Source organism: Carettochelys insculpta, chromosome 2, assembly GCF_033958435.1.
Source record: "Carettochelys insculpta isolate YL-2023 chromosome 2, ASM3395843v1, whole genome shotgun sequence".
In the NCBI taxonomy this organism is placed as follows: domain Eukaryota; kingdom Metazoa; phylum Chordata; order Testudines; family Carettochelyidae; genus Carettochelys; species Carettochelys insculpta.
The window spans coordinates 2,140,328-2,164,508 of NC_134138.1; the positions used below are offsets into that span (position 1 = coordinate 2,140,328).

Genomic DNA, 24,181 nt, shown 5'->3' on the forward strand with positions numbered 1-24,181 from the left:
GTAATTAATGCAAATCATCATGGGCTCATTCAGTTATCAAACTAACTTGATATCTTGTTTTGATCAGATTACAAGTTTGCTTGATAGAGGTGGAACTGTTGCTATACTGTACATAGATTTCTGTGAGGTGTTCGACTTGATACCTCCCAACATTCTGATGAAAAACTCTGAATGATACAGTCTCAGGGTGCACACTTACTGAATTAACGTCTGGCTGATTCTTGTTACACTTTGGCCGTGTCTACACTAGCCCCAAACTTCGAAATGGCCATGTAAATAACCATTTCGAAGTTTACTAATGAAGCGCTGAAATACATATTCAGCGCCTCATTAGCATGCGGGCGGCCGCGGCACTTAGAAATTGACACGGCTCGCCGCTGCGCGGCTCGTCCCGACGGGGCTCCTTTTCGAAAGGACCCCGCCTACTTCAAAGTCCCCTTATTCCTGTGAGCAGATGGGAATAAGGGGACTTTGAAGTAGGCGGGGTCCTTTCGAAAAGGAGCCCCGTCGGGACGAGCCGCATCAATTTCAAAGTGCTGCGGCCGCCCGCATGCTAATGAGGCGCTGAATACATATTCAGCGCTTCATTAGTAAACTTCGAAATGGTTATTTACATGGCCATTTTGAAGTTTGGGGCTAGTGTAGACACGGCCTTTGAGACTAAATAGGGAACTGCCATTGTGCAAGTGTGTTTCCTGAGGGATCTTGAGGGGAACAGGTTCTTGGCTTCGGGTTATTGAACACTTTTATGTCACTGATAAAATTTATAGAAGATCCAGAATTGGTTACATGGCAAATGATAACGTAGACAAGTCACTGATACAGAGCAATCCAGCTCACTTGAGAAGTTGGATACAAGCATACAGTGTGTGTTTTAATATGCTAAATATACAAGTTTAGGAGCAAAGACTGACGGCCATGCTTATAGGATGGGAGACTGGCCTGAGAAGCAGGGGCTGTGTCCACTGCTTGACCCCCAATTGTTTTCCAGTCAGCTGAATGTGAACGTCCTGTGTGACACTTTTGGCCACAAAGACTAACATCAGAATGGCCATAGTGAGTCAGACCAGCGTTTCAGCTATTCCATCTCCTCACAGTGGCTGAGACCTCTGTGTGCTAATGTAGCAGTATTACCCAAGTATCGTTTCCATGCTTGAGGCTGTGGCATTTGGCCTGCAACGTTCTCACTGCTAGGTTCCCTCCCCCCCCGCCATGGCTGTTCCTTGCAGTAGCCGATGTCACAACAAGGAGAGTGTATTCTTGTGCAGTCTGAGGCTGCCTCCCCAGCCTGTAGTAGCCGTTCTCACAGTGTGTCCCAGATCAGGTTTGTAGGTTTCTTATGACTCTTCCCCCTTCCTGGAGATGACAGGCAGGACCTTCAGATGTACTTGCAATCTGAAGCATGATGTAGTATATGTTTTGGTTTGACAGTGCTGCTGAGCCAGGACCAAATTAGTCCTAGACGATTGTGAAAGTATTTTTGTGGTCACTAGATTTCTGGTACATCTTGCTCATTTAGCAGCTACTTCTCTGCCTGAGAGCCTGTCTTTCCCTGCTGAGGACTCATTCATTTCTCCTCCTGGTCCGAGAACCGCTGGCGCCATTAAAGAGTTTGGACGGGACTGATCCAGGCACTGCTGGGAAATGCAGGATTCTACCTGTTGGGGGACTGACATGGCAAGTGTCTGCACCCAGGAGAGACTGGGCTGGGGAATCCAAGGGGTCGCAGACTCCTGAAAGAAAAGTTGGGGTTCCTGAGGACTTGTTCATTGCTGTGGCTTGGCCCCTTGGTGAGAGTTTCCCACCCCAGCGTGGGAGGTGGTTAGCTGCTGTGGCGTTCCTGTGAGGCAAGGAGCTGCATCCTGGAGTGTCTGTGCGGAGATCTGCTGCCTTTCCCTTGACCTGGCACCCTGTGGCCTCTGTGATGCTCGGGCTGGAGAGTGGCTGTTCTTTGCAGGTTCCCTGGGGCTGTCTGGGGGAGCACAGTCAGGGTTGCATAGTACTGCTAAGGCTCTGCATGTCTGTGCCTGGCAAGTGCCTGTGTTAATTTCTCTTCCCCCCCCCCGCCCCCCGCGCGCCCAGGGCTTTGTCTGGAGAACAAACCAGCAGTCAAGTAGCACTTGAAAGACTAACCAAATAACTTACTATGGGATGAGCTTTTGTGGGGTAAACCCACTTCTTCCAGATACTTCCAGATCTGAAGAAGTGGGTCTCCCCACAAAAGCTCATCTCCTAGTAAGTTATTTGGTTAGTCTTTAAAGTGCTATATGATTGCTGGTTTGTTTTGTGAAGCTACAGGGTAACACGTGACCTCTCTGGGACTCTGTCCAGAGAAGAATATCAGCAGCCTCAGTCCTCCATGTGGTGCAACCTGGCTGGGCCTCCAAGCCTCCACAGCTGCCCTCTCTTTGACCTTGCTGGGTGGGAGGGTGGGTTTCCTGGTCTGGCATTGTGCTCTTGAGTAACCATGGAGGACAGCCTATCTTGTGGAGCAGTTTGAACAGACCATCCCTGCTGACCAAGTCAAAAGCCTTGGTCAAGTCGATGAAGGCTATATAGAGTGGCTTTCTCTGCTCCCTGCACTTCTCCTGAAGCTGTCTTAGAGAGAAGACCATGTCAATGGTAGACCTCTCTGCACGGAATCTGCACTGCGATTCGGGGTACACCCTCTCAGCAATCTTCTGGAGTCTGCCAAGGATGACGCGAGCGAACAGTTTACCAGTGACACTTAGGAGGGAGATTCCACGGTAGTTGTTGCAGTCGCTTCTGTCTCCTTTGTTCTTATACAACGTTACAATGTTAGCGTCGCGCATATCCTGTGGAACCTCACCCTCTTTCCAGCACAGGCACAGCAGCTCATGCAGGGGTTCCAGGAGTGTGTCCATGGCACATTTGATTACCTCTGGTGGTACCATCCTGACCAGGGGCCTTTCCTGCTGCCATGCTGTCGATGGCTGCCTTCAGTTCATCCACAGTCGGTTCTTGATCCAGTTCGTCCATTACTGGTAGGAGCTCGACAGCATCGAGGGCTACGTCAACCACAACATTCTCGCATGAGTACAGCTCGGAGTAGCGCTCGACCCAGCGCTCCATCTGTTTGGCTTTGTCAGCGATGACTTCACCAGATTTGGATTTCAGAGGTGCCATCTTGTTCTGGGTGGGTCCTAATGCCTCCTTCATACCCTCGTACATTCCTCTGAGATTACCAAAGTCGGCACAGGTCTGGATGCTGCTGCATAACTGGAGCCAGTGGTTGTTGGCACAGCGCCTGGCTGTCTGCTGTACTGTTCTTCTGGCCTTTCTAAGCGCTAGCTGGGTACTCTGGCTCGGTGAGCGTTTGTACTCCAGGAGTGCAGCGCGCTTCTTTTCAATGACTGGAATCATCTCATCAGAGTTAGCTTCGAAGCAGTCGTTAGTGTGTCTAGCTCTTCTTCCAAACACCGACAAGGCCATGTTGTAAACTGTATCTCTCAGATGTTGCCATTTGGATGGCGCATCGGCGCCCCTAGGGCCGCTGCGCAGATTTTCCTGGAGAGGGTCTCTGAACTTTTCAGCTTTCTCCGAGTTTGCCGTCTTTCTGGCGTCAATGCGGGGCCTTCCAGCAGGTTTAGAGCGGTGCAGCTTCTTGGGTCTCAGCTTGAGCTTCGAGCAAACTAGCAAGTGATCTGTATCACAGTCAGCACTATGATAGCTGCGTGTCAGAAGGATGTTTTTGAGGTTATTACGCCTAGTGATGACCACGTCTAGTTGGTGCCAGTGCTTCGAGCGTGGGTCTCTCCACGACACTCTGTGCTGTGGCTTTGTTCCGAAGAATGTGTTTGTGATGCACAGATTGTGGTACGTGCACAGTTCAAGGAGACGCTGTCCATTGTCATTCATTTTTCCCACACCGAAGTGTCCTAAGCAGGAAGGCCATGAGGCCCAATCAGCTCCGACTCTTGCATTGAAGTCACCCAAGACGTACAGTTGTTCACAAGCAGGTATTTGCGCTACAGCAGCACTAAGCACGTCATAGAACTTGTCTTTTACTTCCAGTGCGGCGTACAGGGTTGGGGCATAAGCGCTGATCAGGTGGACAGGACCGGTGCACGTTTGAAGCGTGATCTGAAGAAGTCTTTCTGATCCGCCCATGACTATATCAACCATTTGTAGAAGGGTGTTTCTGACAGCGAAGCCAACACCATGCTCTCTGGGTTCATCTTGGGCTTTACCCTGCCAGAAAAAGGTGTAGTCCTTTTCCTTTAGAGATCCCGAAACTGCAAGTCGCGTCTCTTGCAGTGCAGCGATATCAACTCGGAGCCTTTTCAGTTCCTCATTGATGACAGCGGTCTTGCGGGTGTCACTGATGGCCTGAAGATCTTCAGTCAAGCCGGTCAGCATGGTCCGCACATTCCAGCAAGCAAGGTTAAATTGTTGATGTTTCTCATTTCTTGTTGATCCAGTCGTTCCACGAAAACATGAGAGGAGCCATCCAATATGACGGCGCATTATCGGATGCTTTCAGAATCAGGAGCGGCGTCAAACAAGGATGCGTGCTTGCTCTGACCTTGTTCGGGATCTTCTTCGCACTCCTCCTGAAGCATGCCTTTGGATCTTCAACAGAGGGCATCTTGCTGCACACAAGATCTGATGGGAAACTGTTTAACCTTGCAAGGCTGAGAGCTAAGACTAAGGTGCGAGAAGTCCTCATCAGAGAGATGCTGTTCGCAGATGATGCTGCTGTAGTGTCTCACACAGAAGACCAGCTTCAAAAACTGCTGGATCAGTTCTCCAAAGCGTGCAAGGACTTTGGGCTTACCATCAGCCTAAAGAAGACAAATGTACTTGGTCAAGATGTTGCTGAATCCCCATCAATCAGCATTGACAACTATACTTTAGAGGTCGTCCATGAGTACGTTTACCTCGGGTCCACCATCACTGACACCCTGTTGTTGGACACTGAGCTAAATAGGAGGATCGGAAAAGCGGCCACAACTCTGTCCAGACTCAGCAAGAGAGTGTGGAATAACAACAAGCTGTACACTCACACCAAAATGCAAGTCTACAGAGCCTGCATCCTCAGCACCCTCCTTTATGGCAGCGAGACTTGGACCCTGTATGCCCGCCAGGAAAAGAGGCTGAACGTCTTCCACTTGCGCTGCCTCAGGCGCATCCTTGGGATATCATGGAAGGACAGTTACCAACACCGCCGTCCTCGAGCAAGCTGGAATCCCAACCATGCACACCCTCCTCAGGCAGCGTCGACTCCGCTGGCTTGGCCACGTCCACAGGATGAATGATGGAAGGATTCCAAAAGACATCCTGTATGGTGAGCTAGCCTCTGGCAAAAGACCCCCCCCCGGACGTCCCCAGTTGCGCTACAAAGACGTCTGCAAGAGAGACCTCATGGAGGTAGACATCGAGCTGAACAACTGGGAAGAACTAGCAGACGACCGCAGCAGATGGAGGCAGGGGTTACACAAGGGCCTTCAGAAGGGCGAGATGAAGATCAGACAGCTAGCAGAGGAGAAGCGAGCGCACAGAAAGCACAATAAGGACTTGCCAGACACCCACCACATCTGCAAGAGATGCAGCAAGGACTGTCACTCTCGTGTGGGTCTTTATAGTCACAATAGACGCTGTAAATGAAGTCCTCAATTGAAAGTTTAAAGGGCGCGATCCATAGTCTGTGCAGACTGAAGGATGCCTGCCTACCTACCATTGTGCTCTGCTGCTCACTTCTGTGCCTGGAGCTGAGGTGGACTCAGCTGCATAGGTGTGGTTAGTAGCTGGCCCTGAATCTCCACATTCCCAAGGACATCTCTGCCAGGGCTTATCTCCTCAGCTCCTATCAGAAAACACATTGGCTCCCTGTGTCTGGAGCAGCCAGCAGCGCCTCCCAGAGCAGGCTGCTAAGGGATCGCTGCTCTTGGAGAGGCTTGGTGCCCTCCTCCCCCCGCCCTCCATAGCTGCTAATTGTTTACTGCCTCTTCTATTGCAGCCAAAGATTGCACAACAGGCCCCAGCTGGGGGCAGGAGAGGGTGGGGCATGGAGCTCTGGAATAGGGATGTCTCCCACTTAGGAACCAGCAGGGACTTTAGTGATTCCCCTCAGCATGTCTGACAAAGTCTGTATACTTCAGACAAAGCCTGTCTGGGGTGAAACTGCCCTAAATGGAAATAGGTCTTAAGAGCCCAGATTCTTCTGTCTGCCAGCGCTGGGGAGTAAGAGCCAGAGCCATCCCCACCTACTGTCTCAGGCCAGGGTAACCAAATAGCTGGGGGACTGTGTCCTCAGGTCCCATAGTGACCATGGAAGGAGCAAATACTGGAGCCAAGGCTCTCTGCTGGGGAGGCCCTGCTGAATCCAGGAGCATTCCAAATCCTGCTGGTATATCAAAGGGAAAGGTTTGCCCTGGCTGAGCGGGACAGGTAACATCATGGAGCACAGGCTGTGTGTGGCTGGGAAGAAGTGCCTTCCCTGGGGGTTAGGGGTTGGAAGACCTAGCCCTGGAGGTTGAAGGGGCATTTATAGCCCTCCCTTTGGAGTATCAGAGGGGCAGCCATGTTATTCTGTATCTGTAAGAAGAACAAGAAGTCCTCTGGCACCTTGCAGACTAACAGTTTTTTTGTTTTTGGGTAACGGAGGTTTTTTGGAGCATAAGTTCTTGTGGGCAAAGACCCACTTCCTCACATGAATTGGAACAGAGATTCCAGAGGGAGGTCTAATTATGCAGGCTCATGAAGAGAAGGGAGCCCCAATCAAGAAGAAGGCCAGAGCTGACAAAGTCAATTCAGTCAGGAAGGATGTGGCCCTCTTCCAGCTGCTGGTGTGGAGGTGTGAACGTCAAGAGAGGAGAGAATGCTTTTGTAGTTGGTCAGCCATTCCCAGTCCTTGTTCAATCCTTAGTTGATGGTGTCAGATTTGCAAATTATAGTTCTGCAGTTTCTCTTTGGAGTTTGTTTTTGAAGTGACTTTGTTGCAGGATGACTACCTTTAAATGTGTTACTAAGTGTCCAGGGAGATTGGGGTGTTCTTCTACAGGTTTCTGTACATTACCACTCCTGATATCTGACTTGTGTCCATTTTTTCTTTTACATAGACTGTTCAGTTTGGCCAAAGTATATGGCAGTGGGGCATGGCTGGCACATGATGGCATATATTACATTAGCAGATGTGCAGGTGAAAGAGCCCCGATGGTGGTGTTGATGTGATTAGGTCCTGTGATGGTGCTACTGGTGTAGATATGTGGGCAGAGTTGGCACCAAGGTTTGTTTCAGGGATTGGTTCCTGAGCTAGAGGTACTGTGGTGTAGTGTGTAGCTACTGGTGAGATTTTGTTTCAGGTTGGCGGGTGGGGTGTAAGGCCTAGGTGCTGAGGAGGGGCTGATTGCTGGAGAATATGATTGGTGAGTGTGGAGAACTGCAGATCAGCTTGCCTTTTGTAGGGCATGGAGCATCATTCACTTGGGACAGAGAAAGAGCAGTGCTGGGAGACTGCCTGGCTCGGGCCTAGGAATGTGAGATCTCTTCTTGTTTTCTCTGCTTAGCAGGGCGTCTGCCTCCTGACCTCTCCCTCCCCTCCTCAACTCTGTACTGGGTTATCACTGCCTGCCAGTCTACCCAAACCCATTTCAAGCTGCCGGGCTGACCTCTGAGCACAGTGGTGGGCTGCCCAGGAGTCAGGGCTGTTTTTGTCTCATCTGCAGACTTGCTATGCTGCATTTGGGAGGGCAGCTGATAGAGCCTGTCTCTTTGTGCTAGGCAGTACCAGCTTTGCTGCAGTCGTTGCACTGACCATTGCTCTGGAGCCAAAGGTGGGACGATGAAGCTCTTAGAGAACTCAAGTTTTGAAGCAATAAACTCTCAGCTGACAGTGGAGACGGGAGATGCTCACATCATTGGCAGGTGAGTGTTGTCAAAGCTTCCTTCCACGTTTTCCCAGGGACTGGAGCCAGAAGGTCCCTAAGACAGGCCGTACAAGCTTGAGTGCTCTGGCAGTGCTGTGCGAGCTGCTCGGCTGGGGAGCACCCAGGTGGAACACTTAAAGCTGGCGTGGCCAATGTACCAGCAGAATGTTGAATGGGTGCTGGCCAGGTAGTTGCTGCTAACATATATGTGGGGTGGAATGAACTTCATAGACTTTACAGACCTCTTTGCCTCCACCCAGCTGCCTGTGACGTTCCAACCTACCATGGGCATTGGAGTCAATTGCCGAGGGTGGTTGTAGAATCTCCATAGTTGGAAATGTAGAAGAACAAGCTAAATGGTGCTTGGCCCTGCTCTGAGGGCAGAGGGCTGAACTTGACGACCTCTAAAGGCCCTTCCAGTTGTTTGGTTCTGTGGGGTTTGGAGTCTCCTGTGCTGCGCGGTGTGCTCCTGCATAGCACATACAGCTCAGCTTTCTGCTTCCAGCCTCCCCGCAGTTACCCTGGGTGCCGTTGCCTTAACGCCTGTCTACAGTCCCTCCCGCCCAGCAGAGCTGTTCCTGCTCTGAACGGCTGCACGGGGGAGTGGGATGAGAAGGGGAGAGAGTCAGGCTGTGTGCACAGATACTCACAGGCCCCACCTTGCACATGCCACGCAGCAGCGGGGCAGAGCGTGCCGTCTCAGGCAGACTTGGGAACAAAAGGTGCCACTGTGCTCCCTGGACTGTGGCTGATGCTCATCCTTATTAATATTTATTTATACTTATTATTTCTACCCTTGGCATGTCCGCCTGCCTCAGTGTCGCTGTTTGCCTGGGAGGTCCTGCTCCTGTCGGAGGGCAGCTGGGAAGGGAGAAGGGTTTGAGAGAGGGACCTGCAGGCAGGGCTCGCCCAGCTGTTGCTCTCCAGGCATGTTTACAGGCGTCCTAGCAGAGTGATGTGTGACTCTTGGCTGGGCCTCTCCAAGGCCCCGGAGCTGAGGACTCACTGGCCATTGGATCAGCAGAGGCCAGCCTGAGCGCCTGCACTCGAGCACCTGGATGGCTCCTTTCTGAGACCCATGTATCTGACAGAGCTGGGGTGGGGACGGCAGGTCAGAGGTGCTGGTCCAGCTCCCATCCAAGCTTACGAGCAATGTCCTGGTTTCCAGGTGCTTACAGTCGGGTGGGGGGGTTTCAGTGAGGGGGTGTGGCTAGGGCAGCGCTTGTAGGCTCCCAGGCTCTGGTGCTCATGCTGTCACTGGCCCCGTGCACTTCCTCTCTGAATCTGTCCAGTGAGCGGGGCACCACACTTAGCCTCAGCCTGGTCCCTCTCTGCTGTGAAGAGCCATCTGCTCTCTAGGCCTGACTGAGCCGGGGGGATGGAGCCAGTCAGCTAATAACTCCCATTCTACTTGGGCAGCTGAGATGGTGGATGGACCAACCTGTGCTTGTCACACCCCGGTCAGCCATGGAGCAAGGTGGGAGGAGGTGATGGCAGTTTCCTTGGCTGAGCAAAGCTCATCCTGACAGCAGCCTAGGACATCTCGGTAATAGGTGTCTCCCTTGTAGTTTGCTGGGACAGAGCATTAGAGCAGCCGGGCCACAGCTCTGTGTAGGCTTCCAGCGTCAGTGCTGTGTGCCCAGGGGGTCAGCTAGGGGACAGGAGTCTGTCCCTCCCCCACAGCTAGCAGGCCTCTGACGATGACATGGCCCTGTGTTTGCCGGGCCCCTCATGTCCTGTCTGCAAGCCTGGGCAGCACACGTCCTGTTCACGCCCACTCCCAGTGTCTGGAGCCCCACCAGTGCCTGGGTGTAGCCTCTAACTGGAGGCTGCAGACTCCCAGCTCCTGCTCTAGTGACAGCTGGCAGTGTGTGCAGCTCACTCCTCCTTTGGGTAGCTCATTCGCAGGGCAGCCAGGAGCGGGGTCTCCCCAGGATTTCTAGGGGGCCTATAGAAATGTGTCCATGAACAGGTGACATGAGGTGTGTGTGTCTAGCAGCTCCCACCCTGCTTGAGCCCAGACAGCCCAGAAGTGATGAGAATCAGAGGTGAAACTGACTGGCTTCTTGTTAAACAGGAGAAAAAGGAAAAAGGAGGGGGGTGGGCTCATTGCCAGATCATGTGACGTGTGACTGCTCTCGGTGTTGGTGGCCCAGGCAGCTGCGTGTCTGCACAACTGCTACAACAGCACAGCTAGAGTGCTGCAGCTGTACCACGGCATAGCCACTGTGCTGTCCTTAATCCACCTCTGACAGGCAGGCGCTGGCTTGGTCAGCGCAAGAATTCCTCTGTGTTTCGGGGCTAGGCCGCCCTAACTGCTGCACGTTGGCCCTGTGCAGTGTCGCTGAGCTGATCGAATTTTTAAGTGTGGGTCTGGCCCTGGACTGGTTTCTGAGCAGACCGTGGCTTGCTAATTCCTCTGAGTGGGGGATAAGAGCCAGCAGCATCTCCTTGGGTGGCAGATCCTGTCCTTTCTGTGCCATGGTGTCACCCAGGTGCTCCTGCTGCTCCAAAGAGCTCAGCGGCCTCTTGAGTCCGCCAGGATGTCAGCAGGCAGCAGAGGTCGGTCTGTCTTTCCTTTTGCCCTCGGAGCAGATGGCTGCTTCTGTAGTGCTCCAGCATCAGCTGGCCAGGGACTAAGACCAAATGCTCTCCAAGGGCTGCTAGAGCCACTGCCAAGCCAGCTCCCTCCTCTGCCTCCCAGGCTTGTATCTGTTCTCCTCCCCAGGCGGCCCTGGGGACTTTTTTCACCCAGGGCCCTTCTGAGAAAACAGGTGGGCCCCGCAGTACCGGTCTCCTTGGGATTCCACCTTACCACCCATCCAAAAGCTCCCTCAGGAGGGCTTTTCAGCCGCAGCTGGAGTGTCCCTGCCTAGCACATCTGCCTTGCTGCACCTGGAATTGACCAGTGCCTGGTTTGCTGTTGTCCTTGCACTGGGGCAGTATTGGCTAGTTGCCAGCGCAGAGAGTCTGAGAGTAGTGGAAAGTGTGTGCTGGGGGGCTTCAGTCCTGGTGCAGTGTGGCCATTAAACCATTTCCAGCACTGGCTCAGGAATTCTTTTCTCACAACCGTACTGGCAGTCATTGAACTTCCTGGTGTGGACAGAACCTAGTGTGGGTCAGGGTGCTGCCTTGGTCAGCTGGGCTTCTGCCCCTCTGTGCCCCAGGTGGGGTGCTCTGCGGTTGTGCATAGGACCTCATTAGAACAGTTTGTGGGCATGGTCCGTGTCTCATTGCCTGGCGAAGTTTGGCTGGGTCCTGTGCGGCATCCCTCTCCTCTTGCCCCTTCTGCAGCATGCCTGGATGGTCACATGTGAGTTAAGGCTGTTGAGCAAATAAAAAGACCACTCACATTGTTAAAAAATTGTTTGTTTTTCCACATTTTTCAAATACATTGATTGTTGGTTAAAACAGAGAATACACGGTGTACAGTGCTAATTTTGTGTTTTTGGTTACATCTGTTTACACTGAAAAGATAAAGTAGTAATTTTCAGTTTACCTCATGCGAGTGTAACACTGACAGACCCCAGTCATCTGCGGGCAGAATCGAACCTTGGACCTCTGGAGCTTAGTGTGTAAACATCTACCACATGAGCCTCTAGCCTGCTGGTTAGTAGCACCCAGGCTTATTATTTTCTCTGTAAGTGGTCTCAGTGCCGCTACCTGGTACCATTCAACGCACCCAGAAGGTGTGTGGGTTACACAAGCACCGTATCGGAGGGGTAGCCGTGTTAGTCTGGATCTGTAACAGCAACGAAGGGTCCTGTGGCACCTTATAGACTAACAGAAAAGTTTTGAGCATGAGCTTTCGAGCTTTCACATCTGATGAAGTGAGTCTGTGCTCATGAAAGCTCACGCTCAGAACTTTTCTGTTAGTCTATAAGGTGCCACAGGACCCTTCGTTGCTGTTACAAGTACCGTAGTGCAGTCTCTTGTGTGAAAGATGAACTTACAAATATAGAATTGTGGGCAAAAAAGGAAAAACAAACACCTGCATTCAAAAACAAAACAGTGTGCAGCTGTAGAGCCTACAAGCCCAAGCAGCCCTTCCCTTGTCCAGCCAATTGCTCAAACAAGTTTGTTTACATTTGCAGAGGATAAAGCTGCTCACTTCTTGTTTTACAATGTCGTCTGCAAGCGAGAACAGGTATTTACATGGCACTTTTGTAGCCAGCATCACAAGATATTTACACACCAGATCTGCTGAACTTTCGTATGCCCCTTCAGCCGTTGGCCACCATTCCAGAGGATGTATGTTCTTCCCCGCAGGGGAAGCCTTTTTTTTAAACAAAAGGGTAAATTACATTTCTGGCTGAACTCCTTGAGGGAGAACTATATATCTGCTGCTGTTGTACCCACATTCTGCCATGTATTTGACATGAGAACAGTCTCAGGTGATGATCCAGCTTGTCATTGATTTAAGAACACTTTCACTACAGATCAGACAAAACACAAAGCATGTGAGATTTCTAAAACAAGCTGCAGTGCTCAGCCCAAGGTGCAGGTACCTGAAGTGCCACCCAGAATCTGAGGGGTGAGGTATTCAGCAGCTTTCTGAAGTTTTAAGAGCAGTGCCCTCATGTGGAAGCTACAGAGCTCAAACCACCAGAAAAGGAAAGTCAGCCTTGTGCTGGTGGTCCCTGACTCGGTTCATGAGAGTGAAAATGAGCATCTGCGCTTCTCGGTGTTGTCAGCAGCTTGGATGCATGTTCTCTGAAATGGGGCTTGAAGCATGAAGGGACCGATGAATCTTTAACACATCTGGGCCACGTCTACACGTGAAGCCAACATCGAAATAGCTTATTTCGATGAGTAACGTCTACACGTCCTCCAGGGCTGGCAACGTCGATGTTCAACTTCGACGTTGCGCAGCACCACATCGAAATAGGCGCTGCGAGGGAACGTCTACACGCCAAAGTAGCACACATCGAAATAAGGGTGCCAGGCACAGCTGCAGACAGGGTCACAGGGCGGACTCAACAGCAAGCCGCTCCCTTAAAGGGCCCCTCCCAGACACAGTTGCACTAAACAACACAAGATACACAGAGCCGACAACTGGTTGCAGACCCTGTGCCTGCAGCATGGATCCCCAGCTGCCGCAGCAGCAGCCAGAAGCCCTGGGCTAAGGGCTGCTGCCCACGGTGACCATAGATCCCCGCAGGGGCTGGAGAGAGAGCGTCTCTCAACCCCTCAGCTGATGGCCGCCATGGCGGACCCCGCAATTTCGAAGTTGCGGGACGCGCAATGACTACACGGTCCCTACTTCGACGTTGAACGTTGAAGTAGGGCGCTATTCCTATCCCCTCATGGGGTTAGCGACTTCGACGTCTCGCCGCCTAACGTCGAAGTTAACTTCGAAATAGCGCCCGACGCGTGTAGCCGTGACGGGCGCTATTTCGAAGTTAGTGCCGCTACTTCGAAGTAGCGTGCACGTGTAGACATGGCTCTGGTGTGTAATTATCCTGCAGCACTAACTACAGCATGTGAGGCTGCCCATTTCTTGTTTACAATATCCTCTGGATCTCCTGTCAATGTAACCTGGCTTGTTTGCCTGAGCGATTGGCTGGACAAGAAGTAGGACAGAGGTTTGTAGGCTCTGGTTTTTGAGTGCAGCTAGGTAATTATAAAAACAAACAAAACCCTCTATATTTGTAAGTTACACTTCCATGAGAAAGAGATTGTATGTACTACAATACTTGCACAAGGTGAACTGCAGAATACTGTTATCACTTTTTGCCATCAAAATATTTGTAATGAAAATAATGTGAAGTGAGCACTGAGCACTTTGTAGTCTGTATTGTGACTGAAATCAATGCATGCACTTGAACACACAAAAGAATGTTCAAATGTAGTTAATGAATTTCAACTGGCAGCCTGTGTAACAGTGCAGTTAGAACTGTGATTTATCAAGATTACTTGAAGGGAATTATGTGAAATATCTGTGATGAATCTACAGCCCTAGTTAAAGTCTCTCTGAAGTGGCAGCCTCTGCAGCCCTGGATGGAACCAGGATGGACTGATGCGGAGCATTAGGGCTGTGTCTACACTTGCCCTGTACTTGGAAGGGGGTCTGGTAATCAGGCTAATGAGAGATTACTAATGAAGTGCTGCGACAAATATGCAGCATTTCATTAGGCTGATGCTCCCCCACAGCAACTTGGAAGTGTCAAACGTAGAAGTGCCGGCATGCTGTGTAGCTGCAGGCGCTTCGAAGTGCCTTTACTCCCCAAAGTCTCCCTTCGAAGTACAGGGCAAGTGTAGCTATAGCCTAGGAGATTTCCAAGACTCCTGTGTCTGTGCTGGAAGTGCTTCGGCTCCTCTTGGCCTGTCCCTGCTCGGTGCCAGTGCTGTGAGTGACGATCTCTTTGTGTACTGGGGCCAGGTGCCCAGCACTGGTCCCCTGCCTTTCCCTTACCATGCTTGCTCCGAGGAGAGGTGTGGGCCCAGAGTCCTTGCCCTGCTTCACGCAGTGTTGTCTCTTTGCAGAATTGAGAGTTACTCCTGTAAGATGGCGGGTGATGACAAGCATATGTTCAAGCAGTTCTGCCAAGAGGGCCAGCCTCATGTTCTTGAAGCACTCTCACCGCCACAAACCGCAGGAATCAGCCCCAGCAGGTAGGCCAGGCTGGGCTGGGGACTGGGCAGCATGTGACTTTTGCAGGGAGTTGCTGGGAGGCCCTGCAAAAGAGGTAGCAAGGGGCTAGGGCAGAAGCCCCCTTTCAGACATGTGGTGTGGCCCCAAGATGGCCCAGGCATTGCAGCTGATCTTGTCCCACTATGGACGGGCAGCCTGGAGCTAGCGCTCCCTGTTCCTGAGCTTCAGAGGCTGAGGTGCAGCGGTGTGCGTGGGGCCTATGGTCTCCCAGGTCCCCCCTCTGTGCAGGTAGAATGTGCAGCTTGGCATGCTGAGCACCTTGAGTGCCCCTGGGTTGTGGTGGGTCTAAGTGCACATTCGGCTCAGGCCGTCTGGGAAGTGCCTCGACCACATGCTGTCCTGAGGGGTGCAGGGTGACCTGAGGATGTCCCTGGGGCCAAAGCTGATGAGCTGTTCCTGATGGATTCCTGTCCCTGGGAGTGGAGGGGCACTGCTGGCAACTGCCTCCTGTGGGTGGCTGGCAGGCAGGCAGGCGCTGCCCACCAGCTGTCTTGTGTTGACAGGCTCAGTAAGAGTCAGAGCAGGGATGAAGAGGGGCCCCTAAATGACAAGTGCAGCCGCAAGACCCTCTTCTACCTGATCGCTACGCTCAATGAGTCCTTCCGGCCCGACTACGACTTCAGTGCTGCCAAGAGCCACGAGTTCAGCAGGGAGCCGAGCCTCAACTGGGTACGGGTGGGAGCACTAGCACAGCCAGGCTCCCTCAGAGGTAGCCTGGGGGCAGAGGGCTCCTGGTGGTGGAGTGTGGCAGAGTTGGGGGTCTTGCCTGTCCCGCCCCTTCTCAGACCAGCTGAAAAGGGCCTCCCTCCAGCTCAGTATGTTGGGGGGGCCCCCAGGGACCCACCCGGGGGTTTAGATCTCTGATGTCCACCCACTGTGAGGGGGGCTGCAGCCCAGCTCTTCCCCATGAGATGCTCTGCCATCTCTTATGTGACACCTTCCCCTTCTGCTCCCTCTGCCCCGGAGTGAAGTTCTGCCTGTCCTGTGCGGCTTGCAGGGACGGGCCCACCGACCGTCACCGCCGAGTCTGAGCACTGCCCATGTAAAATCAGCAGCTCTGTGACCTCAGCCATTTTCCTGGGAGGGTGCCTGAGGGGTTTGACTTCCTGGGCTGTGCTGGCTCAGCTAGACTGGTCTGTTCCCTGGTAGTAGGGTTGTCCGTGGGGATGGGGGCCTGGCATGGCATTGCTGTTGGTTGGGTAGAAGTGGGGGCTGAGTTAGACTTTTCCAGTGGCTTGAGACCCTCTTGCTCTATGGTTTACCCTACCTGCCCAGCCCCTCCTCCCCGCTGCCCCGAGAAGTGGGTAATGCTTTACCCTGACAGAGCAAAGAGCTCCCAGAGTGCTCCTGGGCACTGAGCCGGCTGCGTCTGCTGGTGAGAGGTGGGGTAGTGTGCCCTGTTCCCAGACAGCTTCAGGGGAGCCAAGCGCAGCTCCTTGTAATCTGATGTATGATGGGACTTGTGGCAGCAGCAGGCCCCCCGCTGCTCCTGTTGCCCCACAGTGTGTTCCTGCATCTTCTCCTGCTTCTCCCGAGGTTTTCTCTGTGCCCAACGCGGGTGCCCGTTGCCCAGCATCCGTCTGGCGTCCTTGCCTGTATTCTGGATTTGGTGCTGCTTCCCCTCCTCCTGCCCCCTGGCCTCCCAGTGACACTTGACTTTCGTGGAAAGTGCTGTGTGACTACCAATTGCTTTGCCTGGTCTGATGTTACCTTCCAGCAGGTGCCCTGGGAAGCAATGGATCCTTCCCATTGGAAGAGAGAGGCCTCAGGGCCTGCCAGTGTCCCAGCCTTCCCCTCCAGACTCTCTGGACATGCCCACCTGGCCCCTGGGGTGCAGTGGAGTTGGGCCCTGTCCCAGGCATGGCAGAGCCCCTGTGCAGGGATGCTTTGCTCCTCTCTGGAAAGCTCAGGGTCCTGACAGGTGCGTGTCGTGGTCTCCTCCAGGTGGTGAATGCTGTGAATTGCAGCCTCTTCTCAGCAGTCCGGGAGGACTTCAACGCCCTGAAGCCTCACTTGTGGGATGCTGTGGATGAAGAGATCTGTCTCTCAGAGTGTGACATTTACAGGTCTGTCCCACTAGACATAGGGCAGCCCCAGGCCCTGCAGTGGCCCGGCCATGTGCCACTGGGGAATACGGAACAGGGGCTGTCTTCAAGGCTGGGTGTGCGTAGCGTGGCTGATCCTGGGGAACAGCTTGCCGGTGCTGGCATGGCTGCAGGGGCACCATTGTCGAGGTAGACAGAAAGGGAGGATCCCACACTTTTTCCATCATGAGCTCGCTGCTCAGGTAGCTGAGGGCTGGACTGCTGGCCCAACAGGCTATCAACCTGCATCAGTTTCTCTCTGCATGACACTGATCCTGGCACCAGCCTGCTTTGGAGGTTGGTCTGTGGGGGTGGCTGGGTCATTACCAGTTGTCTGGTGCTCTGGCCACATAGTGTCAAGACTTGGCTCTGCTCTGTCTCATCCGTGCCAGGCCTGAGTGAGCAGCGTGCCTAGGCTAAGAGCAGGAATCTGGGTGCTGCGAGCCCCTCGTATAGAGGCAACCCGAGGCAGAGCATTTCTCACCCCCTGCACCATTGGTGTTGCAGCTACAACCCAGACCTGGACTCGGACCCCTTTGGCGAAGAAGGCAGCCTCTGGTCCTTCAACTATTTCTTCTACAACAAGAGACTGAAGAGAATTGTCTTCTTCACCTGCCGCTCCATCAGGTCAGGCTGCCCGACTGCTGAGCAGTGATCCTGCCTGAAAGCAGTGCCTCCTGCATGGGGATCCCTGTGGCCCAGCACTCCCAGCAGTGCCCTGAGCTAGAGCTGCACCCCACTTCCCCAGGAGAGGGAAGGACAGATCTGTCAGGGCACCCTGGTCTCTTTGATCTTCCTGCAGCGTACAGCTTCTCTTTCATGTTGAAGGACAAATTGGGTGGGTGCTGCAGCTCCAGGGAGAGGGACTTGTTTGCCTGGCACTCAGGCCCTCCCTCGCTAAAGGGCATCTTCCCTGCAACAAGCCCGTCCTCCCTCTGCCAGCTGGGGGTTGACTTGGGCAAATGGGGGCCTTGCTCAGTTCAGGCAGGATTCCCGCCAAGAGGCTGGTGCTGCCGACTGGTGTCAGTGAGTCTGTGCCTTAGCAGAGGTTCTGCTCTTTGTTTCCCCAGTGGGTCCACGTACCCTCGCTCGGAGTCGGGGAACGAGCTGGATATGGATCTGGGGGAAGACGACAAGGAGGGGAGCATGGATGCCTACGACAAGGAAAGCAGCAGTATCGAGGAGGACAGGTGTGTGAGCTCGGCGCTCGGCTGGCAGGGCGTGCGTGGCGCAGGGCTGCCCCCAGGACTTGACAGCCCGTCTGCCCTGATGGGACCAGAGCTTCCAGCCCTGCCTTATTGAGTTGAAACTTGTACAGGTGGAGGGGCACTTGGCTGCTCCCTTTGCAGCCGCGGGGCGGGGCGGGGCGGGGCAGCTCTAGGCTGTGGCCAGCTGTGCTCCCCCAAAGCAGGTTGTGTGGGCCCTTGGCGGCCGCGGGAGCAGTGACAGCTGTGCTTATTTGCAGGGTGCAGGTTATCTGCATGTGAGCGTCACACAAGCTCCAAGAAGTACTTCGCCCCGCTGAGCCCGCCCTCCAGTCTTCAGTGCGTCAGCGTGGAGGATGGGCCCGCCCTGGCCATCACCTGATCTCTCCCATGCACCCAGCCTGCAGCACTGCTCTGCTTCTCGGCGCTGGGGGCTCTGGAGCACCCCTAGCGCCTGCATCACAGCAGTGGGTGTGGAAACCAACTGGTGCCTCTGGGCTGCAGACGTCCCTCAGCTGCCGGTGCTGCTCCAAACTGGTTCCCTCCAGCCACGTCCCTCGTGATGTGTGATTGGGCTGCAGTGGCTGCACTCTCTCTGCCAGCCTGGGCTCCAGCTCGCCACAGGCTTGTGCAGGGCCTTGAGACGCTGCAGTGCACTTTAGGAATTGACCTGCTGGCTGCACTGACCGTCCTGCTCCTGCTGTCTCTGAAGCAGGGCAGGCCGCTCCTTGGGCACTTTTCTACTGATAGCGACCCAGCAAACGGCCTCCTGCCACAGCAGCAACAGTGGTGGGGCACCCTCCTCCAACCCCCTGTCTGAGCTGAGCTGACCTGGATCTCCTCTGAGAACGGGTGGCGATCCGCCCCCCTCCCCCACGGCACCAGCCTGCTCCCCAGGGAAGAGCCCCTGGTGGGGAGGGTTGCTTGGCTCCTGCTCACCTCGGAGGCCATAGCAGCTGTCCTGCTGAGCACTGCTCCTGTGCGGAGGACCTGGCTGGGAGAGCAGGCGGGGGCCACTGGCCAGTTGGTTTTGTTTTTAAACCACCTATGACTTCTGGCAGCAGCTGTGAGGTGGGAGCAGCTCCACTCTCCAGAAGGGCAGGGCTGGTTGGCAGGGCACTCGGCTCAGCTCAGCTCAGCACTGCCAGGCCTGACTCATGCTCTGCTCTAACTCCCTCCTGCTCAGCCAGGGCCCCAGCACTGGTACACCTACAGCAGGCCGCCAGGTTCTCCCCGCCCTTGGGGGTGAGCCTGTCCCAGAGCCGTAGCAGGAGTGGGATGCAGCCCTGGAGCACAGGCAGGTCCTCCCTCACTAAGCCAGCTGTGCCCTGCCACCCTCAGCCCCCTGGGGAAAGCTGCAGCAGCCCCTGGCTCTGCTGCTGGCTCACGCACCAGCCTTGGCCACCTTAGCTGGCTCATCACCCAGCCTCCACCTGGACTGATGGAATTTGCCCCAGGAATGGCAGCAGCTGCCTAGGGCAGTGGGGCTGAGCTGCAGCTTTCCCTACAGCTAGAGCCCTGCCTGGCTAGCCCAGGGCCTGCGGGCTACCCCCAGAGCCACCTCTTCATGGAGGGGTGGGGGGCATTGGTCCTTCGCTTGTCGGCCGGGGGTAGTGCTCATCAGCTCTGCCGTCACTGCTGGCAAGGGCTGTCATGACCGGAACCATCTGCCCCCTTGTGCCTGGGCCTTGCTGGCGGGTGGAGGGAACCTGCAGGTGGATAGGGGCTGCTCTTCCTGGCGCGGGGCTATGGCTGTAACCTCCTGCCCACGTGCACTGAGCAGCCCTGCTAGTGGCACAGCCTCCCCTGCCCTCTGGCCAGAGCTCCCAACCTTTGCAGACTCGTTGGCGGGGAGTCGTGCTGGCACCAGCCCTGCGGGGTGGGACTCCTCCACCCCCTGGGTGCGGGGGGCATCTCTGCAGGGGTGTGAGGGCAGAGGGCTGGGGAGCACAGCAAGCTCCACCACGCTGACCAGACTGGGTCATGTGCCCAGTATCCACGGCTGAGCTGGGAGCCAATTCGCAGCCCAGCCACCGAGAACCTGGCATTCCCGCGCCTGCCTTTGTGCTGTGGTCACCGTCTGGCCCCAGTGGTGCACAGCGGGTCTCTGGGCACAGGAGTCCCTGCTCCCCCGGGTAGGGCACAGCTGCTGCCCCCTGTGCTGCTTCGAGAGCTTGTAGCTACTCCCCAGCGGCAGCGCGTGCGGTGCCTTGTTCTGGTCTCCTGCGCGCCTGGCAGGGCGCTGGGGCAGTTCCGTGTTTAACTCCCTGTGAGGTTTGACTTTACTGCATAACAATGTATCGTTACACCAATAAAGTTCGTCTGTGACAGATGCCCCCTCCTGTAAAGAATCCAGCCCACGTGTGGGGCTGGGGGCGGGAGGCTGGGTGAGGGGTGCAGCCTGGGGCAGGTGGTGCTGGAGTTGCTGACTGGAGGGAGAGCATCCCCCTTCCTGCTGCTCTGCCCTTAACGCACCCCAGCCAGGCACATGGGCCCCTGCAGGCACTGACAGACCCCGGCCGGGCACCTGTGACCCCCGCACCCATCAACACCCCCGCCAGGCACCTGGGCTGCTGCACCCATCAACACCCCTGCCAGGCACCTGTGACGCCCCGCACCCATCAACACCCCCACCAGGCACCTGTGACCACCCGCACCCGTCAACACCCCTGCCAGGCACCTGTGACCCCCCCCCGCACCCGTCAACACCCCCGCCAGGCACCTGTGACCCTCTGCACCCATCAGCACCCCCTGCCAGGCACCTGGGCCCCCACACCCATCAACACCCCCTGCCAGGCACCTGTGACCCCCCGCACCCATCAACACCCTCGCCAGGCACCTGGGCCCCCGCACCCATCAACACCCCCTGCCAGGCACCTGGGCCGCCGCACCCATCAACACCCCCACCAGGCACCTGGGCCCCTTGCACCCATCAACACCCCCCATCAGGCACTTGGGCCCCCTGCACCTCCCTGTGCCTGCTGCCAGACACCAGTGACCCCCCACACCCATCAACACCCCCTGCCAGGCACCTGCGACCCCCACACCCATCAACACCCCCTGCCAGGCACCTGGGCCCCCACACCCATCAACACCCCCGCCAGGCACCTGTGACCCCCACACCCATCAACACCTCTTGCCAGACACCTGGGCCCCCGCACCCATCAACACCCCCTGCCAGGCACCTGGGCCGCCGCACCCATCAACACCCCCACCAGGCACCTGGGCCCCTTGCACCCATCAACACCCCCCATCAGGCACTTGGGCCCCCTGCACCTCCCTGTGCCTGCTGCCAGACACCAGTGACCCCCCACACCCATCAACACCCCCTGCCAGGCACCTGCGACCCCCACACCCATCAACACCCCCTGCCAGGCACCTGGGCCCCCACACCCATCAACACCCCCGCCAGGCACCTGTGACCCCCACACCCATCAACACCTCTTGCCAGACACCTGCGACCCCCACACCCATCAACACCCCCTGCCAGGCACCTGCGACCCCCAAACCCATCAACACCCCCACCAGGCACCTGGGCCCCCACACCCATCAACACCCCCGCCAGGCACCTGTGACCCCCACACCCATCAACACCTCTTGCCAGACACCTGCGACCCCCACACCCATCAACACCCCCTGCCAGGCACCTGCGACCCCCACACCCATCAACACCCCCTGCCAGGCACCTGGGCCCCCACACCCATCAACACCCCCGCCAGGCACCTGTGACCCCCACACCCATCAACACCTCTTGCCAGACACCTGGGCCCCCACACCCATCAACACCCCCGCCAGGCACCTGCGACCCCCAAACCCATCAACACCCCCCACCAGGCACCTGTGACCCCCCCGCACCCATCAACACCCCCGCCAGACACCTGCGACCCCCACACCTATCAACACCCCCCACCAGGCACCTGTGACCCCCACACCCATCAACACCCCCGCCAGGCACCTGTGACCCCCCACACCCATCAACACCCCCGCCAGACACCTGTGACCCCCCACACCCATCAACACCCCCCACCAGGCACTTGGGCCCTTGCACCTCCCTGTGCCTGCCGCCAGACACCAGCAGCCCCCACACCCATCAACACCCCCTGCCAGGCACCTGGGTCCCCTGCACCCCTCTCTGTCCCCCACCAGGCACCTGGGCCCCTACACCTCAGTCATTGACCCCCAAACCAGCCACCTGCCCCCCCGGCCAGACACCTGCCCCCCCGCCTTGCCACGCTCGGAAATCCGGCGGCTCCAAACAGAACCGTCTCCCCGGCAACCCGCCGTTCCCAGCGCTGCGGCTGCTGCGGGAGCCGGGTGGGTAACGACCCCCGACCCGACCCGACCGGCCCGGCTGCTGAGGGGCTCGGGACCGGCTGGGGACGTGGGGGGAGCTCGGGTCGGGGGGAGGGGTGACGCCTGTGGGGTTTGTGGGGGAGCTCGGGTCGGGGGGAGGGGTGACCCCGCGGGGTTTGTGGGGGAGCTCGGGTCGGGGGGGAGGGGTGACGCCCGCGGGGTTTGTGGGGGAGCTCGGGTCGGGGGGAGGGGTGACCCCGCGGGGTTTGTGGGGGAGCTCGGGTCAGGGGGGAGGGGTGATGCCCGCGGGGTTTGTGGGGGAGCTCGGGTCGGGGGGAGGGGTGACGCCCGCGGGGTTTGTGGGGGAGCTCGGGTCAGGGGGGAGGGGTGATGCCCGCGGGGTTTGTGGGGGAGCTCGGGTCGGGGGGAGGGGTGACTCCGCGGGGTTTGTGGGGGAGCTCGGGTCGGGGGGAGGGGTAATGCCCGCGGGGTTTGTGGGGGAGCTCGGGTCAGGGGGGAGGGGTGATGCCCGCGGGGTTTGTGGGGGAGCTCGGGTCGGGGGGAGGGGTGATGCCCGGGGGGGTTGTGGGGGAGCTCGGGTCGGGGGGAGGGTGATGCCCGCGGGGTTTGTGGGGGAGCTCGGGTCGGGGGGAGGGGTGACCCCGCGGGGTTTGTGGGGGAGCTCGGGTCGGGGGGAGGGGTGACGCCCGGGGGGTTTGTGGGGGAGCTCGGGTCGGGGGGGAGGGTGATGCCCACGGGGTTTGTGGGGGAGCTCGGGTCAGGGGGGAGGGGTGACCCCGCGGGGTTTGTGGGGGAGCTCGGGTTGGGGGGAGGGGTGATGCCTGCGGGGTTTGTGGGGGAGCTCGGGTCAGGGGGGAGGGGTGATGCCCGGGGGGGTTGTGGGGGGAGCTCGGGTCGGGGGGAGGGGTGATGCCCGCGGGGTTTGTGGGGGAGCTCGGGTCGGGGGGAGGGGTGACCCCGCGGGGTTTGTGGGGGAGCTCGGGTCGGGGGGAGGGGTGATGCCCGCGGGGTTTGTGGGGGAGCTCGGGTCAGGGGGGAGGGGTGACGCCCATGGGGTTTGTGGGGGAGCTCGGGCGCCAGCGGGGAGGGGAGGCGGTGCCCATGGAAGACGTTGGCCCTGGCTGACCTGTGCTGAGCAGCCCTGGCTGCAGCGTGGGGCTGAGAGCTGGCAGGGAGGGGCTGGCAGGTAGGAGGGGACCCAGTGCCCCGTGTGCTGGTGAGCTATTGCTGGGGGGCTGACACAGCTGCCAGGACCCCCCAGGTGAGTTGGGGGGGTTGCTATGGGGGTGCTGGTGCCACCTCTGGGCAGGGGGTCGCCCTGGGCTCTGCAGTGGCTCCCTCTCGCCCCCAGAGCCCTGCAGGTGAGCCACTCGCCGCGGCCCAGCCGAGCCGTCTGCGGGGCTCTGGGACAGACGGTGACCGGAGGAGCTGCTGCTCACAGCCATGGTGGAGAGAAGGGAATCGCAGGCTCCTGGCTGTAAGTTGCCCCAGTGCTGCCCTCAACATGCCCCTCCCAGCCCCGGCTGCTAACTCTGCATGGCTCTCCATGCCTCAGGCTGCAGGCACAGCCTCTCTGTGCACGGCGGCCAAGCCGACCCTGGTGCAAAGCCGGGTCCCTCTGACCCATGGCCTCCCTCCTGCTGCCGCCAGTCTGGTGCCTCTGGCACATGCATCTTCCCAGCTGTTACCTGGAGCCCGCGGGGCCCCAGCCGTGTGTCGGGAGTCCCGAGAGCAGATGTGTGCCCGGCACGGGGCAGGGGGCAGGAGCACGCGAGCCCTGCTGCCTGGACACGGGGGGCGTGTGAATGAATGGGACGGGGTTTCCAGCCTCTCTTCCAGCAGCAGCGGCCTTGGTGAGGACAGTCGCCATGAGGCCCCAGAACGCCCAGCTGGGGCCAAGGGAGGAGACCTGTCCGACAAGTGCCCGCCGGCTCTGGGCCTTGCTCCGGCAGGGCATCCAGGCCACGACAGAGAAGGTATGAGGTGGGGCGGGGGAGCAGCCCGAGGCCTGGTGTCCCACGGGTGCTGGGGCAT

The 24,181-nt window shown here is 57.1% G+C and overlaps 2 protein-coding genes across 8 annotated transcripts in view; both read left to right on the forward strand.

The window, feature by feature from the left end:
• MAF1 (MAF1 homolog, negative regulator of RNA polymerase III) overlaps positions 1–20,166 on the forward strand; it is a 30,927-nt gene extending 10,761 nt beyond the window's left edge. For 2 of the 3 annotated variants that reach the window (XM_074986433.1, XM_074986432.1), the window contains exons 2-8: positions 7,744–7,887; positions 14,376–14,504; positions 15,048–15,213; positions 16,489–16,610; positions 17,136–17,255; positions 17,699–17,818; positions 18,094–20,166. In XM_074986433.1, the coding sequence (XP_074842534.1) occupies positions 7,805–7,887; positions 14,376–14,504; positions 15,048–15,213; positions 16,489–16,610; positions 17,136–17,255; positions 17,699–17,818; positions 18,094–18,115 (762 nt within the window). In that variant the 5' untranslated portion in view covers positions 7,744–7,804 and the 3' untranslated portion in view covers positions 18,116–20,166. The remainder of the gene's footprint in view (positions 1–7,743; positions 7,888–14,375; positions 14,505–15,047; positions 15,214–16,488; positions 16,611–17,135; positions 17,256–17,698; positions 17,819–18,093) is intronic. The other variant, XM_074986431.1, reaches the window with a different exon arrangement.
• A 1,815-nt stretch (positions 20,167–21,981) lies between these two features.
• Positions 21,982–24,181, forward strand: part of WDR97 (WD repeat domain 97) — a 67,386-nt gene continuing 65,186 nt past the window's right edge. For 4 of the 5 annotated variants that reach the window (XM_074986434.1, XM_074986437.1, XM_074986438.1 and 1 more), the window contains exons 1-2: positions 23,257–23,624; positions 23,975–24,123. In XM_074986434.1, coding sequence (XP_074842535.1) covers positions 23,591–23,624; positions 23,975–24,123 — 183 coding nt within the window. In that variant the 5' untranslated portion in view covers positions 23,257–23,590. Of the gene's footprint in view, positions 22,148–23,256; positions 23,625–23,974; positions 24,124–24,181 lie in introns of those variants that run through there. The other variant, XM_074986435.1, reaches the window with a different exon arrangement.